Below are 16849 nucleotides of genomic sequence, written 5' to 3'. Positions count from 1 at the left end.
TTTTCTAATGACGATATCACAGCAACTAATGGTCAGATTTTCAATGTTAATGCATGAAACATTCCTGAAATTTTCCGATCTTTTTGAAATAAATATTTTGAATTTTTTTAAATCAAGACTAGCATTTTAAATGGGCGTAATATTCAATGTTTGGCCCTTTCAAAATATCAGTCTTGATTTTAAAATTTTCAAAAAAAAATTTTCGAAAAGATCGAAAAATTTTACGAATTTTTATGTATTAACATTGAAAATCGAACCATTGGTTGCTGAGATATCGTCATTAGAAAGTGGTGGGTTGTTTTGGTGAAACTTAAAAAAAATCAATTTTCGTGTTTTTTTTTTTTTTTTCTTAAAGCGGCTCTATCTCAGCAACTGTAGGTCCAATCTTCAATGTCTCTTAGACAATTTTATAGACAATTTTCTGAACTTTCCTAAAAAAATATTTTTAGAAATGGTCACTCATGGTCACTATTTTTAAAAATTGAAAAACGGCAAAAATGTTGCTAAAATCAAACTTTCGGTGGCTATATCTTGAAAACGGAGCCCTTTATCAAAAAATCTGTAAATTACTTTTCGATTGCAAATTCAATTTTGCATTAAAAAATAATGTCAAACTTGTTTTTGCATGAAACTTCGATTTTTTTCCAAAAATCACTATTTTTTTAAAATTCATAACTCGGCGGCAGATTTTTTGACCATGTTTCTCTATAGCTCAAAAGTTGCGGATGTCCCCTAAAACATATCAAAAAATCCTCAACAATACCTACAACTTTGCCGAAGACACCAAATTGATCAGAAAATTCACTCAAAAGTTACAGCTGTTTGAATATTTAAATACCATTTTTATATGGACAGCTGCCAAAATTGTATGGAGACTTGTATGGGTGAACCAATGACACAAAATAGCTTATTTGGTCATAGAGAAGGCCCCCGCAAAGTTTGAGCCAAATAAAAAAATACAAAAAATAAAAATGGTCGAAATCGGCCGATTTCGTAGAGAGCTGCTCATATGTGCATAGTGCCCAAGGGGTATAAATACTTTTTTTACATACTGTAAGTTTTATGAATATGTTAGATCAAAAATTCATTAAAATTCCAATAATTTTTCAACAAACCTGTTAAAATGATTCAAAATGCAGTGGAATTACTTTTAAATTGTTTTCTGCTGATTGCACTTATATTTCAATTGAACTTTTGCAGTTGCCTGAAAAAAAATCTGCCTAGTTTTCATTTGTTTTATTTATTTATTATGGAACCATTCTACCCACTGCAGTGAACTGTCTAAACACAAAAATATTATTTCTTAGGAACACAAAATACCGACGATCTCTTTTAATTTTTAATTTAACGGTGCATTCGAAGTAGCCATTTATTAAATTCCCCCATATGTTAACCATAAAAGTTGCTTTCCTAAACAATTTTGTTGCAAAATATTTTGTATAGCTAAATAAAGAACAATTTTCATTTAATTTGTTATTTCCTGGGAATGCCCGGAATAATGATTAGAAATGTCTCGTTTCCCGGAATTTCAATAACCCCAGGATATTGGATGCTCTATCTGGAACAAATATTACGCTTTAGGTAAAATTTTCACGAGGATTGTAGTGAATCTGGCCACCTGCTGGGTTCTTTTCCTAAATTTGGCATTTAATTGAATAATTAAAATTGCGGAACAAATATTAGTGGGCCAAACAGGCATTTCTATGATCCAATCTTACCCCCAGACAAAAATATTGTCAAAATTTGCTTAGAAATTCAAGGGTAGGGGAACGGAATCTAAATCCATCGTGCATCTTATGTGGCATACTAGCATTTTGAAGTTCAATTACAGCTTCCAAAAGGAGTTTTCAACAGAAATCGGGTGATAAATAGCTCAGTAAGAAGTGAGTGCAAGCAAGTTTATATCAAAGGTTTTGCAAAATAAGTTGGGAACAAAATAATAATCTGCATGTTAGAACTTTCCCTATTTGCGAGCACAAAGATTATGAGTACACAGAAAAAAAATCAATTCTCATAATCGTGAATTAAGTTCACGAATGTGAGAACCACGAAGGAATTTATTCATGAGTATGGCGCATTTGCACCATAAACGTTTTCGATTTCGAGAATTGATTTTTTTCCGTGTACATAAAAAAGTTACATAAAAATATAGGTCAGAAAAATCACCGATTTGGAATCAATTAAACTCATCGAAATTAAAAATTAGAAGAAACTTCAAAATTAAAACAAGTAGAATATTATTCCATCTCTATTCAGGTCACACGAAAACCATGTGGGGACCATCCATAAACCACGTGGACACTTTTTAGGGAATCTCAACCCCCCCCCCCCTTCGTGGACAATTGTTCATACAAAAAAAATCTTTTTTGTATGGAGCGTGGACAATCGCCATACCCCCCCCCCCCCCCTAAAGTGTCCACGTGGTTTATGGATGGTCCCGTGAGTTTCTGAGCATTTACACGCACCGTGCTCCTTGAAATGAAAATCTGAAGCAAACCCCCCTTTAGCAACAGTGAGCCTCCCTCACATGCAAGAAGGTTATAAAATCGGGAAACACTAGCTGAGTCAGTAAGTAAACCGTTTGCTGCCTTTGGTTGGCAAAAGGGTTGTTCACCCTCCCATCCTGAAAGTCACAACACAATGACATTAGGTTGGGCGTGAGAGGGACGCGGCGCCAAAGCTCACCAGAGGCCGGGATTAACGTTTGTGTGCTGCTGCTGCTGCTATAGGATGCCAACGACTAATAGGGGTGCTATAATTGCATAACACGGTCTCTCCTATGAGCTGATTCGAGGCGATTGAGGCTCCATTCTCGAACGGCCGGGTGGGGGGGGGACACTATATGGAAATGGAAATGAGGAGCCAGGATGGACCGACCAACCGGACGAACGAACAAAACGGAAACGAGTCTTTGGCGCTCCAGTTGTTTGGAAAGTGGTGGTACAGTGGTCCCTCGGATTGATGCATGATGTCATTTTTATGTGATGGTTATCATAGCTAAAATTGCCTGAAATGTTAATTTGGAGCAGAATCAAATCCACCTGATCCAGGTTCTCAACACCATGACAACAGTTTATTGCCAGCCCTTATTGATGACCCACTTTTAAAAGAGGATATGGGAAATTCTCCACGGTAGTCTCAAGTAAGTTTAACTTGTAGTTGAACGGTTTTTGACATGGTTACTAAGGCTATTGTTACTGAAAAAAGTCTTAGAGTAAAAAGAAGCAACTCAAAAAAGAAGTGGATTATGTTTACAGGACAACTGTACCAGGATCTTACACACGAGCCCGTTGAGGTCCAATCTAATCAGAATCGACTTTCTGCGTTGGGAATTGGTGCCGGGGAGCCCACCACCAGCAACAAAATAAAGAATATTGGATTGCCTAATCCCAATTCTAAAACAGAATATCCTCACAAAGAGCACCGAGAGCAAGAGAGCGAGCCTGGGAGCGAATTTCCCAATGAGCATGTGCAAAATTAGCCAACGCTCTCCGAGAGAAACGCTTCTCCGGCTCTCACAAACACAGCGGCGACAGTCGACAAAATAAAGGAGTCAACAGGAAGGATGGGGGGGTGCTCTTTTGGGTGGTGAAAATGAAAATCGAAAGGGAGAACACAACACAACAAACCGGCTCCACAGTCGGGAGGCGCCAGCGGCTCGTAAATTTTCTCGAGAGCTCACTTTACATTGCGAGAGCAGGGCGAGTTTAGAGGCAGCAGCAACAACAACAAAATAAGAAGCAAAGTCGAGTATAAAAATGTTGGCTGTCACGAGATGGTAAACAAACCGCTTTGTTTGCACGCTTCCGAAAGTTTCGGGTGTCAATCTTATTGGAGCGCTGGGACTGTTGAAACTCCCCGCTCTCATTTAGAGGGATGGCGGAAACAGATCGAGACAGAAGTATGACAGACTAACGAATATTTAGGCTAAATTGGCAATTGTAGGATCCACCAGGGAGGTTTGAAAAATGGTTCAGGAAAAGGTTTACTTGAACTAAAATTTAAGGAGCTTTTAGAATTATACAACTATGTAAAGCAAGCATTATGACTAGTTATTTTTCACGATTATGCAAAACTTCAATCCGTTAAATTTGATCTAAGCCGTGAGATTAGTTTCATGAAATTTTAATTCAATTTCAGTTTAATAATAGTTTTGGTACCATCATCTGGGAAGAAACGTGACTGCAGTTTAAAAGAGATTATAGAGCATTTGGAGAATTTAGAAAATTTGGAAATCGATGTACTTTTTTTGTTCTATTCGAAACCAATCGAAAATATTCAAATACTGTACAGTTACGAGTCTAAAACAGCTGACCCAATACACCTCATGTGTCCCGATTCACCCAGGATGATTTTTTTATTTTGTTTGTTTTTAGTATAGCATTTTTTAATCCAATTCCTCTAAAAACTATGGTAAATTTAGATTAATTTTGGTATAATTTCATGTATGAGATTTAACCATCTATAACTGAGGATTGACCCAAATTGTCAAAATATCGATTTTTGGTCATATTTTGGATTTACATAAACAACTTACCTAAAAACTTAAATATGACCGAAAATCAAAAATTTTAGAATTTGTGTCGATTCTGAGGGAAGATTCGGATTCAGCAAGCATAATTACATGGAAAAACATAAAGTTGAAGAATTTTTGAATTTCGTTAGGGTGGTTCAATAAAATTTTCCCTTGAAAATTAGACATTTTCGAACAAAAATATCTCGAGATTAAAGAAGAATACTCCTGATATTTTTTCAGCGTTTGTAGTGCTAGATTTTCCCTTTCGAATGTAATGTGGCGCTTAAAATTTGGCTTGGGCTTTTTCTACATATTTAAGTTTAAAAATTGCATCTTTGTTACCTTAAATTTACTGTAACTATTGACCCTCAAGTCTAAATTGACGTGTCAAGGTGTTCATTGATTTTTTTTTTTTGTAAAATTGTCTAGAGAGCACAATTTACAATTTTGGCAGCGGTCCATACAGATTATTATTATTATTAGTCGTCTTCCGGCATGATCATGATAACTTGCAATTTCATGAAGTTTGATACGTCGGATGATAGGGTTCATTGCATATTCCGATAGTGTCCCTCAGTGGCCACCGGTAGCCGGTTCCGGAATGACCAGGTTGGGTCAGAAGACATCGGCATGACCTCAGATGATCATAACATTCGATTTCATGAAGTTTGATATGAAACATGACGGATTTCTAGCGTGACAATTATTGGAACCGTTTTAGCGGTCATAACTTGCAATTTCATGAAATTTGATACGTCGGATGATAGGGTTCATTGCATATTCCGATAGTGTCCCTCAGTGGCCACCGGTAGCCGGTTCCGGAGTGACCAGGTTGGATCATAGGACATCGGCATGACCTCAGATGGTCATAACTTTCAATTTCATGAAGTTCGATACGTCGGATGATAGGGTTCATTGCATATTCCGATAGTGTCCCTCAGTGGCCACCGGTAACCGGATCCGGAGTGACCAGGTTGGGTCAGAGGACATCAGCATGACCTCAGAAGGTCATAACTTTCAATTTCATGAAGTTTGATACGTCGGATGATAGGGTTCATTGCATATTCCGATAGTGTCCCTCAGTGGCCACCGGTAGCCGGTTTCGGAGTGACCAGGTTGGGTCAGAGGACATCGGCATGACCTCAGATGGTCATAACTTTCAATTTCATGAAGTTTGATACGTCGGATGATAGGGTTCATTGCATATTCCGATAGTGTCCCTCAGTGGCCACCGGTTACCGGTTCCGGAGTGACCAGGTTGGGTCAGAGGACATCAGCATGACCTCAGATGGTCATAACTTTCAATTTCATGAAGTTTGATATGCAACATGACGGATTTCTAGCGTGACAATTATTGGAACCGTTTACGGTACCCCTGGAACCGGTTCCGGATTGGCCGCAGTTGGCCAGAACCGATACTAAACAGTCAGGGGTAGTATGTAGTATCCTTCTGCAATGATTTGCAAAATAATTCGTTTCAAAAGACTGGTCCATGTGACGGTTTTATGTCAAAAACTGCAAAAATCAAGTGTTCCGGAAGTTCCGGGTTACCGGAACCGGTGGCCACTATGGACCAATTATTTTTTCTGGGGCTTAAAATTCAGGTTATTATCTGTCGAATGCAACCGGAAGCAACCTGCTATGTGCAATCGATTCGGAGATACAGTTCCTCAAAGTAAGGGCCTCAAAAAGGACTTTTTTCGGTTATAGCAGGTTCCCGGTGGCCATGATGTCCAAAAACGGTTTTGCCTGTCGGATTCAAAAAGTAGACATCCTAGCCTTTCATTCGAGGTCAAGACATCCAAAATCGGTTACAATCTTGAATTTTGACAGCCGAAAACATTTCTGGGTCCTATAGACCCGGAATACCATTGGTGTCAGTTTTTTTTTGGCGGGCACTTCCGGTGGCCACCGGAAGTTCATTTTTGGCCAGAATGTGTGTCTTAATAAGTTACACAAAGTCACAAAATTTCAGATCTGTAGGTGTTTTTGGTCAAAAGTTACAATCACTTTTATAGTGCTACTGGGTCCTATAGACCCGAAGACCATGCCCGGGTTAAAGACACTTTACCACTGCAAAGGCATTCGTGTCGTAAGGTACGTTAATATTCGAAAATCTATAACCATTGAAGAAATTTTTGATGTCTTCGGAAAATTTGTGGGTATCGATGAGGACTATTCAGAAAAAATAGGTGGAGGGCCTCGTGGCGCGGTGGTTAGCGGCTTCGGCTGCCGAAGTTGCTATGGGGTGCGGGTTCGATTCCCGCCTTATCCTCCTGGCCTTCTATCGGATGGGGAAGTAAAACACCGATCCATTTGCGCGCGAGACCACAAAAGACCCGGGGGTCGTTAAAGAGGATTGCTTTTTTTAGGCACACGAAAAAATGCTCAATTTTTTAAATATTTTTTTTCAAAAATACGTAAAAGAATTCTATATTAAAAACATTCGAATTTTGAGAAATTGCTTTTTTGTGAAAAGAAGTTAATTGAACCATCGACAATTTTTTCCGTGTATCTATTTTTCGAAATACAGTCCAGACTCGATTATCCGAAGGCATCGGAAAAAACTTACTACGGATAATCGAATAACGAAAAAAAAATTTCGTTGTGTTGTTTTTGATTGATAAGATTGAATATAATCCGAAACAAGCTCTAAAGCGATTTAGAATTTTGAAATCCATTATGGCGGCCAAAATGGTGGGGATGAAATAATGAAAAATGTATTTGGTATTGTAAGAGGCAATCAACATCTTAAATGTGACTCAAATTGGAACTCGAGTTAATAAAAGATACAAAAAATATGAATGCACGAAATCGACCGATTTTGTAGACAATAGCTCCTACAAAACATATTTTTCGAGTGAATATGGTATAATATATATATTTCATACACTAAAATCTTCATCTGCTTATATTTGAAAAAAAAATCTTTGTTTCTAATTGATTCAAAAAGTTCAAAATTTAAATGTATTAATGCATGGCCTGCCCGTTTGCAGAACGCTCAGAATCTTCAATGCAGAACTCAACTTCAGCGATATGCATGATTTTGTTTTTTTCGCTGCAGTCAGCTGATCAGCTTGATGAATTAATTATTCCACGAGCAGCCTCTCGGTCAAGAGCATCACCTTTCCACCTACTCAAATGCAGGTCACGAAACTTGCCCGGCACTTGAGGGATGAAACGGCAAAGACGTGAGGCGGCGTACAATTTGTCGTAAATCAACTTTTTGAAGAAATGAAAAAAAAAACGGCGCAAAAGTTCACTGGGGAGCACTCGTTAAATTCTTTTATGTTTTCGCTCACAAGAAATCTTAAGAAAGTTCATGCGTTGACAGCCATTACCTTTAATGTTGCAACCTCCAAGAGGTTGCGCCGGAGCGGCCAAAGTTGGCAACCGCAAGGACATTTGTGGCCAACAATAAAATCTCACCAGAGGGCCACCGTGGAAAACTTCCTAACGAGTGAGGCGGTCGCACCAATGTTTAACAAATGACGGAAAACGGGGGGCTTTCCAGGCTGAAAAACTAGCAACAAGATGTTGGACCAGTGCCAGAGAAAAAAAAAAGATTCTGTTCGGTGCAATGTCGAGGCGTGTTTAAACGGTACCCTGGTGAACGATTGCAGCGAACCGATATGCACCAATCTACTACGGGTCCTTTGGGTATCGTTGGCCCAAATTTAAGGTCATTTATTGTGACCTCGTTTTACGGCTTTGTTTGGCCGTTGGCTTGTACCTTGGGCAGACGGTATTTTTAAACCTCAAATGCCCATTATTGTAGCTGACATAGTGTCATTGCCAATTGTTTTTAGGCAGCAGAACGTGAAGAGTTATTTTTACCGGGAAGTTTTGGCTAGGGTTTTGTTTTCGTCGAAGTGTTGAGAAGCTCTATTTTATGATAAGAACGCTAACCTTGGAATATCGTAACTAATTTTTCTACCATCATAACAGCACGATTCTAGCAAGCTTAAAATGTTGAAGGGTGAAGAGTATGGTTGAAGAAGTATGGTTGAATCTGTGGTGCTAACCTGTTTTCCCTGAATACTCGTCAAGTTCAAACCCGACAACTCTTCGGCAGGATCCCTCTCCGAGCGTAGACAGTGCACCCAGGCATATGTGATAGTTCTTAAGCGCACACTCAATAATAATCGTCAGTGACTGTGATGTAATTAGTTCGGCTTATCGGTTTACGCGTAACTCGAGTATCGTCATCCTGTCGGAATCGAGACATCCCTCCCCGGTGGTCATCATCCGTCGTCAGTCGAAAGTCTTCGCTGCCAAATGCGAACCACCATTAGATGAGCCGTCTTGTGCAGAAGTCGTGCCATGTCCGTCATCGTCGTCGACCAGCTGCTGTAACAACTGCAACTGCAACAAGCCATCAAAGATGATAGCGAGCTTTTTCCCCGACCACATACTGGGGAGAGGACAGAACGCCAGCAGCAGCAGCAGAACTTCGGTGGCATCGAAGGTTACCGCCACCGAGGGACACAAGAACCAGCTGTATCATCGGATCATCTACGCACTCATTAGCGATAAGTTCATCAAGAACCGGCGACTCCGCAAATCGTCGGCCTTTGCACTGCTCTACCTGTCGTACGTGTTTATCAAGATGCTTCCAGTGACGCTGGCCATCGAGACCGGGGCCGGTGGGGTGGTGGCCGTGGCAACCGCTGGCGGCGGAGGAGGAGGTGGAGGCGGAACGGGACTCAAGTCCGGCGTGACCGGACTCACCACCCACTCGCGGACGCTGCCCGAGATGGCGATGGGACAGCCGCCACCCCACCTGGACGAGGACGACGACGACTACGACGACGAGGAGTACGACGAGTACGATATCGTCAAGAATAAGTCGGGTGAGTTTTCTAAATTAATCTATCTTATCCTTCTTCACTACTCGTTTATATTTATTTCATTTAGCTGGTATCTAAACATTTCAAGTGGACATTTCATGAGAACAGTTTTGGAGTTTTTTTTAAAAAGGTCCAATAAACCAAATTTTCAGTTTTTGTTTTTTGGGTGTTTTTTAATACCGCTGACTCAAGGCGGTATCAAAAACACCCAAAAAGCAAAAACTGAAAAATTGGTTTATTGGTCCTTTTAAAAAAAACGCCAGAGTTGATGTTTATTCAAACCAACATATACTACTTTCCAATCGATTCACTTGAAAACATCGTTTGCATTCATCGCTATCGATGGCCGTAATTTCATGAGAATCACTCAAATCGATTGCACTCATTTGCACCAATGCACAACTATCCAATAACGGGTACACACTTGGAAGTATTTGAATTATACTACGTCCCTGGTGCAGCTTTATCGATTAAAACCCGGAAACCCTTCACAATAGCTCGGACGCCATTCGCGTTAAATTGGTTAGTTCAAATCGTTTTCGTCTGTACCTTATCGCTCCCTTCAACACGAATCAATCTATTTGGTATGAATGAGTTAAGGCACACCAACACAGCCAGACTGATGAATTAAATTTGTCAACGTTCAACACTCCACCAAGGGTGATGAAAAGCTCCCGTGGGGGGAGAAGGAGGAAGGAGGGAATGGATATTTTATACCTACTGAGCAATTCTCTACGAAATCGGTCTTTTTTCTTCAATTTTAATTTTTGTATTTTTTAATCCGGCTGAAACTTTTTTGGTGCCTTCGGTATGCCCAAAGAAGCCATTTTGCATCATTAGTTTGTCCATATAATTTTCCATACAAATTCGGCAGCTGTCCATACAAAAATGATGTATGAAAATTCAAAAATCTGTATCTTTTGAAGGAATTTTTTGATCGATTTGGTGTCTTCGGCAAAGTTGTAGGTATGGATACGGACTACACTGGAAAAAATAATACACGGTAAAAAAAAAATTTGGTGATTTTTTTATTTAACTTTTTATCACTAAAACTTGATTTACAAAAAAACACTATTTTTAATTTTTTTTATTTTTTGATATGTTTTAGAAGACATAAAATGCCAACTTTTCAGAAATTTCCAGGTTGTGCAAAAAATCACTGACCGAGTTATGAATTTTTTAATCAATACTGATTTTTTCAAAAAATCGAAATTTTGGTCGTAAAAATTTTTCAACTTCATTTTTCGATGTAAAATCAAATTTGCAATCAAAAAGTACTTTAGTAAAATTTTGATAAAGTGCACCGTTTTCAAGTTATAGCCATATTTAAGTGACTTTTTTGAAAATAGTCGCAGTTTTTCATTTTTTTAAATTAGTGCACATGTTTGCCCAGTTTTGAAAAAAATATTTTTGAAAAGCTGAGAAAATTCTCTATATTTTGCTTATTCGGACTATGTTGATACGACCTTTAGTTGCTGAGATATTGCAATGCAAAGGTTTAAAAACAGGAAAATTGATGTTTTCTAAGTTTCACCCAAACAACCCACCATTTTCTATCGTCAATATCTCAGCAACTAATGGTCCGATTTTCAATGTTAATATATGAAACAATTGTGAAATTTTCCGATCTTTTCGAAAAAAATATTTTTGGAATTTTCAAATCAAGACAAACATTTTAAAAGGGCGTAATATTGAATGTTTGGCCTTTGTGAAATGTTAGTCTTGATTTGAAAATTCCAAAAATATTTTTTTCGAAGAGATCGGAAAATTTCACAATTGTTTCATATATTAACATTGAAAATCGGACCATTAGTTGCTGAGATATTGACGATAGAAAATGGTGGGTTGTTTGGGTGAAACTTAGAAAACATCAATTTTCCTGTTTTTAAACCTTTGCATTGCAATATCTCAGCAACTAAAGGTCGTATCAACAAAGTCCAAATAAGCAAAATATAGAGAATTTTCTCAGCTTTTCAAAAATATTTTTTTCAAAACTGGGCAAACATGTGCACTAATTTAAAAAAATGAAAAACTGCGACTATTTTCAAAAAAGTCACTTAAATATGGCTATAACTTGAAAACGGTGCACTTTATCAAAATTTCAGTAAAGTACTTTTTGATTGCAAATTTGATTTTACATCGAAAAATGAAGTTGAAAAATTTTTACGACCAAAATTTCGATTTTTTGAAAAAATCAGTATTGATTAAAAAATTCATAACTCGGTCAGTGATTTTTTGCACAACCTGGAAATTTCTGAAAAGTTGGCATTTTATGCCTTCTAAAACATATCAAAAAATAAAAAAAATTAAAAATAGTGTTTTTTTGTAAATCAAGTTTTAGTGATAAAAAGTTAAATAAAAAAATCACCAAATTTTTTTTACCGTGTATTATTTTTTTCCAGTGTAGTCCGTATCCATACCTACAACTTTGCCGAAGACACCAAATCGATCAAAAAATTCCTTCAAAAGATACAGATTTTTGAATTTTCATACATCATTTTTGTATGGACAGCTGCCGAATTTGTATGGAAAATTATATGGACAAACTAATGATGCAAAATGGCTTCTTTGGGCATACCGAAGGCACCAAAAAAGTTTCAGTCGGATTAAAAAATACAAAAAAAATCGAATGACCGAAATCCTAGAGAACTGCTCTACTTTTAAAACTTTATGCTGAAGACTGTCGTAATTAATTTTTGCTAAAGACTTCATGGTGTGACAAAGTTTGTTGTCGTCTTACAAAAATATCGCCGTTAAAGTGCCAACTTGTTCCACATCTTTTTTTTTTGCGGATTTAAATGATTCGACTTCAACCTTGGACAGATTCACAAAATTCAATTTATCATGTTTACAAAATATGCATTAAAGTGTAACAAAAATGACTTTTTTTGGCGGACATTCAAGGGTTTGTTCCGGTGGGCATACTGAGCCCAAATCCAAAATATAAGCTTGATTGGACGTAAAAGGAGCTGCCGCTTTGCATTTGAATTTTGAGTGGGATTTAACCCGTAGAAAAGATTTTTTTCAAAAATCTAAATTTTTGAGGCATTTTGGCCACTAAATCGTTTATTTTCAACATCACTGGCGACATCAGGACAGGACAACATCAGGACCTAATAAAAATAATTTTATGAAAAAAAAAAATCCCTGAAGCTCGATACAGATACGCTCGAGACGCCATTTGATTTTGCCGGGGCCGACATGCCAAAATGTCTCAAAAATTGATATTTTTGAAAAAACCTTTTAATTTCGTGTTATTTCTAACTTGCAGGGTTATTTTTCTAGAGTGTAACATTTTTCTACAAAGCAGCAGACAATTAAACAAATTTTGATATATAAAAATAAGGGGTTTGCTTAAAAACATCACGAGTTATCGCGATTTTACGAAAAAAAAGTTTTGAATGAGTTGGTCGTCGTTTACGGTCACCCGCGACTAGAGGGTGACGACTCTCGAGATTTTCAATTTCCCGGGAATCGAGAATTGAGTTTTGCCATTTCCCGGGAATTCCCGGGACCCGGGAATTTTTTTAACTAGCCTATAGTGTCAATAACTTAAAAATAAAAGTAAAAAAAAACGTTTCTTTTTAATGAATTCAGATACAATTAATTCATACTAATCCAATGAAATGTAAAACTAAGTAACCTCGTTGTTTTGAGGAACTATTTCTTCATTTTGATTTTTTACCTCAATCTACAAATAAAAAATCGTTCCTTGAGCCTTTTGGGGACTCAAAATTGCAGTTCAAAATGTTCAAGAATCTTCATTCGCCTTGAGTGATTTTTCAAAAGTTGCCGAACTTGTTGTTGAACTTGTCATTAGATTTTTTGAAGGTAAAAAAAATAACTAATATATAATTTTCCATTTATGCAATATTGTATTTTTGCAATATGATAAATAACGACACAAAGTAAAAACTTTAAGTTGATATGTAGCGGAATTCAAAGGAACAACTCTTTGTATTCACAGTAATGCATTCTGCTAAAACGCTCAACCAAACCACAATTTAAGTTGATTTTTTCCTTCTTAAGATCAACTGTAAATGTTCAGAATTAGCAGACACTAACTTTACAAAGAATGCCTGATTGTTATTCTCAAAATATAATTTAATATGCAAAACACAAAATTACTTATTGACATCAAAAAAGGAAATTACCTCGATACAGCGAAATTGACTTACTTAGAATAAAAAATAAAACAAGATTTATCTTGAAAAGGTTTTCCTTCTTAAAAAAAAGAATATTTCATTCTTGGTGTGTAACTGTTAAGAATGTTTCAAGGTAAATTTTGGGGTCGACATTTTTGGTTACTCTCAATTATAGTTATTGGAATTTTTAAAAGTTAAAATTTACACTTTTACACTAAGAAGATTAGAGAAGCATTGGATTATTCCATTTTAAAAATCGAATATTGAGCATCCAATGTTCTTAACCATTTCGAATTTTTCAAATATTTTTCTGATTGAATTATTGAATTTGGTTTGATATTTGTAAGTATAAAATTTCCCGGGAGTCTCGAGCAAATTTCCCGGGAATCGAGAGGTCCAAAAATGGCCGATTTCCCGGGAAATTTTTCCCGGGAATTCCCGCTCGTCACCCTCTACACACTACACAGCCTCAAAAAAGTGTATAAATAACACTTGGGTAATTCTCTACCAACTCACACAAAATCGGGAAAAGTTGCCCCGACTCCTCTTCGATTTGCGTGAAACTTTTTCCTAAGGGGTAACTTTTGTCCCTGATCACGAATCCGAGGTCCGTTTTTTTATATATCGTGACGGAGGGGCGGTACGACCCCTTCGAAAAAAACACTAAAAAAAGTTTAAAAATTCTCCCATTTTCTGTTACTCGACTGAAAAATTGTTTTGGAACATGTCATTTAAAGGGAAATTTAATGTACTTTTTGAATCTTCATTGACCCAAAAGGGTCATTTTTTTATTTAGAACAAAATTTTTCATTTTAAAATTTCGTGTTTTAATTTATAGACATAAGAGGTTTGCTTACGAAAAAAGTTTTGAAAAAGTTACTTTGTGCGTTTCTCTTTGTTTCGTCGTTCGTGTCTGTCGCGGGTGACCATGAACGGCCATGATCAACGACGACCAACATTTTCAATTTTTTTTTTCGTAAAATCGCAATAACTCGCGATGTTTTTAAGCAAACCCCTTATGTCTATATATATTAAAATTTTTGTAATTGTCTGCTCTACAACTTTGTAGAACATTGTAACACTCTAAAAAATAACCCTGCAAAGTTAGAAAAAACATGAAATTTTAAAATGAAAAATTTTGTTCTAAATGAAAAAATGACCCTTCTGGGTCAATGAAGATTCGAAAAGTACATTAAATTTCCCATGACATGTTCCAAAAAACTTTACAGTCAAGTAACAAAAAGCGGGAGAATTTTAAAAACTTTTTTAGGTTAATTTTCGATGAAAAATACGTTTTTTTTCTGAATTCTGAGTACGCCATAAAATCGGGCGTCACGGATTCGTGATCAGGGACAGAAGTTACCCCATAGGACATAGTTTCACGCAAATCGAAGAGGGGTCGGGGCAACTGCTGTGTGAGTTGACGGAGAATTACACACTTATTTTTATCAAAATATCTGTGATCCGGCCTCAAACAAGCCAAGTAACATTTTTTTCCAGGAGTTCTACAAGAGCTCTTCAAGATAGCTACAGCACAGCAGTTTGGACTGCGGTAGGATACAACTCTCTTCAAGTACTCTTCCAAACTCCTGAAGAAGTTTTGAAGAGAATTTTATCCTACCGCGTTCCAAACTGCTATGCTGTAGCTATCCAACCATAGGTCGCATGATAGATCCGGACAACTTATTCATACAAATGTTTGAGATCCGGCATCAAAAAAGTGTATAAATAACACAAAAGTGCTCATAACTTTTGATAGGGTTGTCAGGTATTCAAAGTGTTGGACGCGTTGGAAAGGTCTTTCAAATACCTTTCTAAAAATGTATAGCATGATGGGTATTCTTACAAAAAAACACCCTTTTTACTATCTTCCGATGTTTAGTTGAAATACTTTTCTAAACTTCATAATATTAACTAGGGTCTTGTGGTACTCCAAGACGACTCGAATGAGACCAAATCGGTTCAGTCAGGCCAGAGATATTCGTGATCTGGGACACAAGTTACCCCTTAGGACAAAGGTTCACGCCAATCAAAGAGGGGTTTGGGCGACTGCTGTGTGAGTTGGCGGAGAACTACCAGTATTTAAAAAAGCTAAGTACAGTGAAATTTTTGGGAACTATAAAAAATATATTTAAATATTGATCATGTTTAAATAATGTGTGAATTCACAGAAATTGATATAAAAAGCATCTTTTCAAAAACCAACAAAAATAATAAAATATAATCTTTAAAACTTGCAAAAAAATATCGATAAAATAGTCATAAAAATCTTGCTAATTTTATGGAATTATTTAGCACAATTTCACAGATTTTTTATTTTTTACAAAAACGCATTTCTATTGCATCATCATAATTTTGTAGACAGTACTTTAGGGAATGAATAAAAAAAATACATCGATTGTTCCCGTAGTTTTGAAGATACTAAAATATCTGTAACACAAATCTTGGGTCAAAAGCTCCGGTGGATCACAGACAACAGACGTAGCGGCTAGAACAAAATATTTTGAAAATCGTGTGTAAAAACATGGCTGCCGCATCCTGCTAATCTACTAGCGCCATCTGTTAGCCTATTGCCACTCTCTAAAGCAGCCATAATGGTTTTCTGAGAAGGTGTGTTTGAAAATGCATCACCCAGAAATGTTTAAAAAATATATTATTTCAATTTTTCGAAAAAAAAAAATTAAAAGGTAAAGATTATGTTTTTATGCTATAGTAAATCTACTTTAATTATTAATTAACACGATTTACGAGCACATGGAAGTTTTTTTTCATTTAATTATCGATATTTAAAAAAATAGTCTAATCTGTTGCTTTTTTAAACACAGCAACCAAGGCCGCGCTTGAGGCTGTAAAATTCTTGCTGGTTGTGTTTATAAACAAAACCAACAGAGGTGAGCGAAAAGGAGGGAAGACCCGGTGGAAATCGGGAGGATGGGCAAGCGTTTCTTGGAGGATAAAAGATTCCGAACCAGAAACCAAACAATCCGGAATTGTCGAAGAAGGAAAAACAGCAAGGTATGACACGGTAAAGTCTGGATGTCATCGGCGCCGTCAGCAAGAGCTATTATCATGGCCAACCCCGTAAACGTTTTTGCCCCAAACGACCGCATTCCGAAGATTATCTCCGGAACCGACAAACCAGCTACCACGATCATTTCAACGCTCACCTTTAAGACATCAACCTCTACAACGCCCTCGAAACCCACCCCACCTTCAAGTGCCGCCACTTCCGGCGAACCCTCGTCGCCATACCAAAGGCATGAATCTTGAATGTTCTCCCCGGCGCGTCAGATTCCCCCACCGGATTTCTAGTGCAAGCGATCACAAACACCAGAACC

General features: G+C 37.2%; 1 protein-coding gene across 8 annotated transcripts in view; it reads left to right on the top strand.

Moving 5' to 3' along the window:
• LOC120425234 (uncharacterized) overlaps positions 1-16849 on the top strand; it is a 91106-nt gene that overhangs the window by 8646 nt on the left and 65611 nt on the right. For 6 of the 8 annotated variants that reach the window (XM_039589671.2, XM_039589670.2, XM_039589664.2 and 3 more), the window contains exon 2: positions 8592-9369. In XM_039589671.2, coding sequence (XP_039445605.1) covers positions 8901-9369 — 469 coding nt within the window. In that variant the 5' untranslated portion in view covers positions 8592-8900. Of the gene's footprint in view, positions 1-8464; positions 9370-16849 lie in introns of all 8 variants that reach the window. The other 2 variants (XM_039589668.2, XM_052709570.1) reach the window with 2 other exon arrangements.

This window comes from Culex pipiens, chromosome 3 (genome assembly GCF_016801865.2).
Source record: "Culex pipiens pallens isolate TS chromosome 3, TS_CPP_V2, whole genome shotgun sequence".
NCBI classification, from domain to species: domain Eukaryota; kingdom Metazoa; phylum Arthropoda; class Insecta; order Diptera; family Culicidae; genus Culex; species Culex pipiens.
Note: the sequence above shows the minus strand (reverse complement) of the source record. Positions and strands in the feature narration are given on the sequence as shown.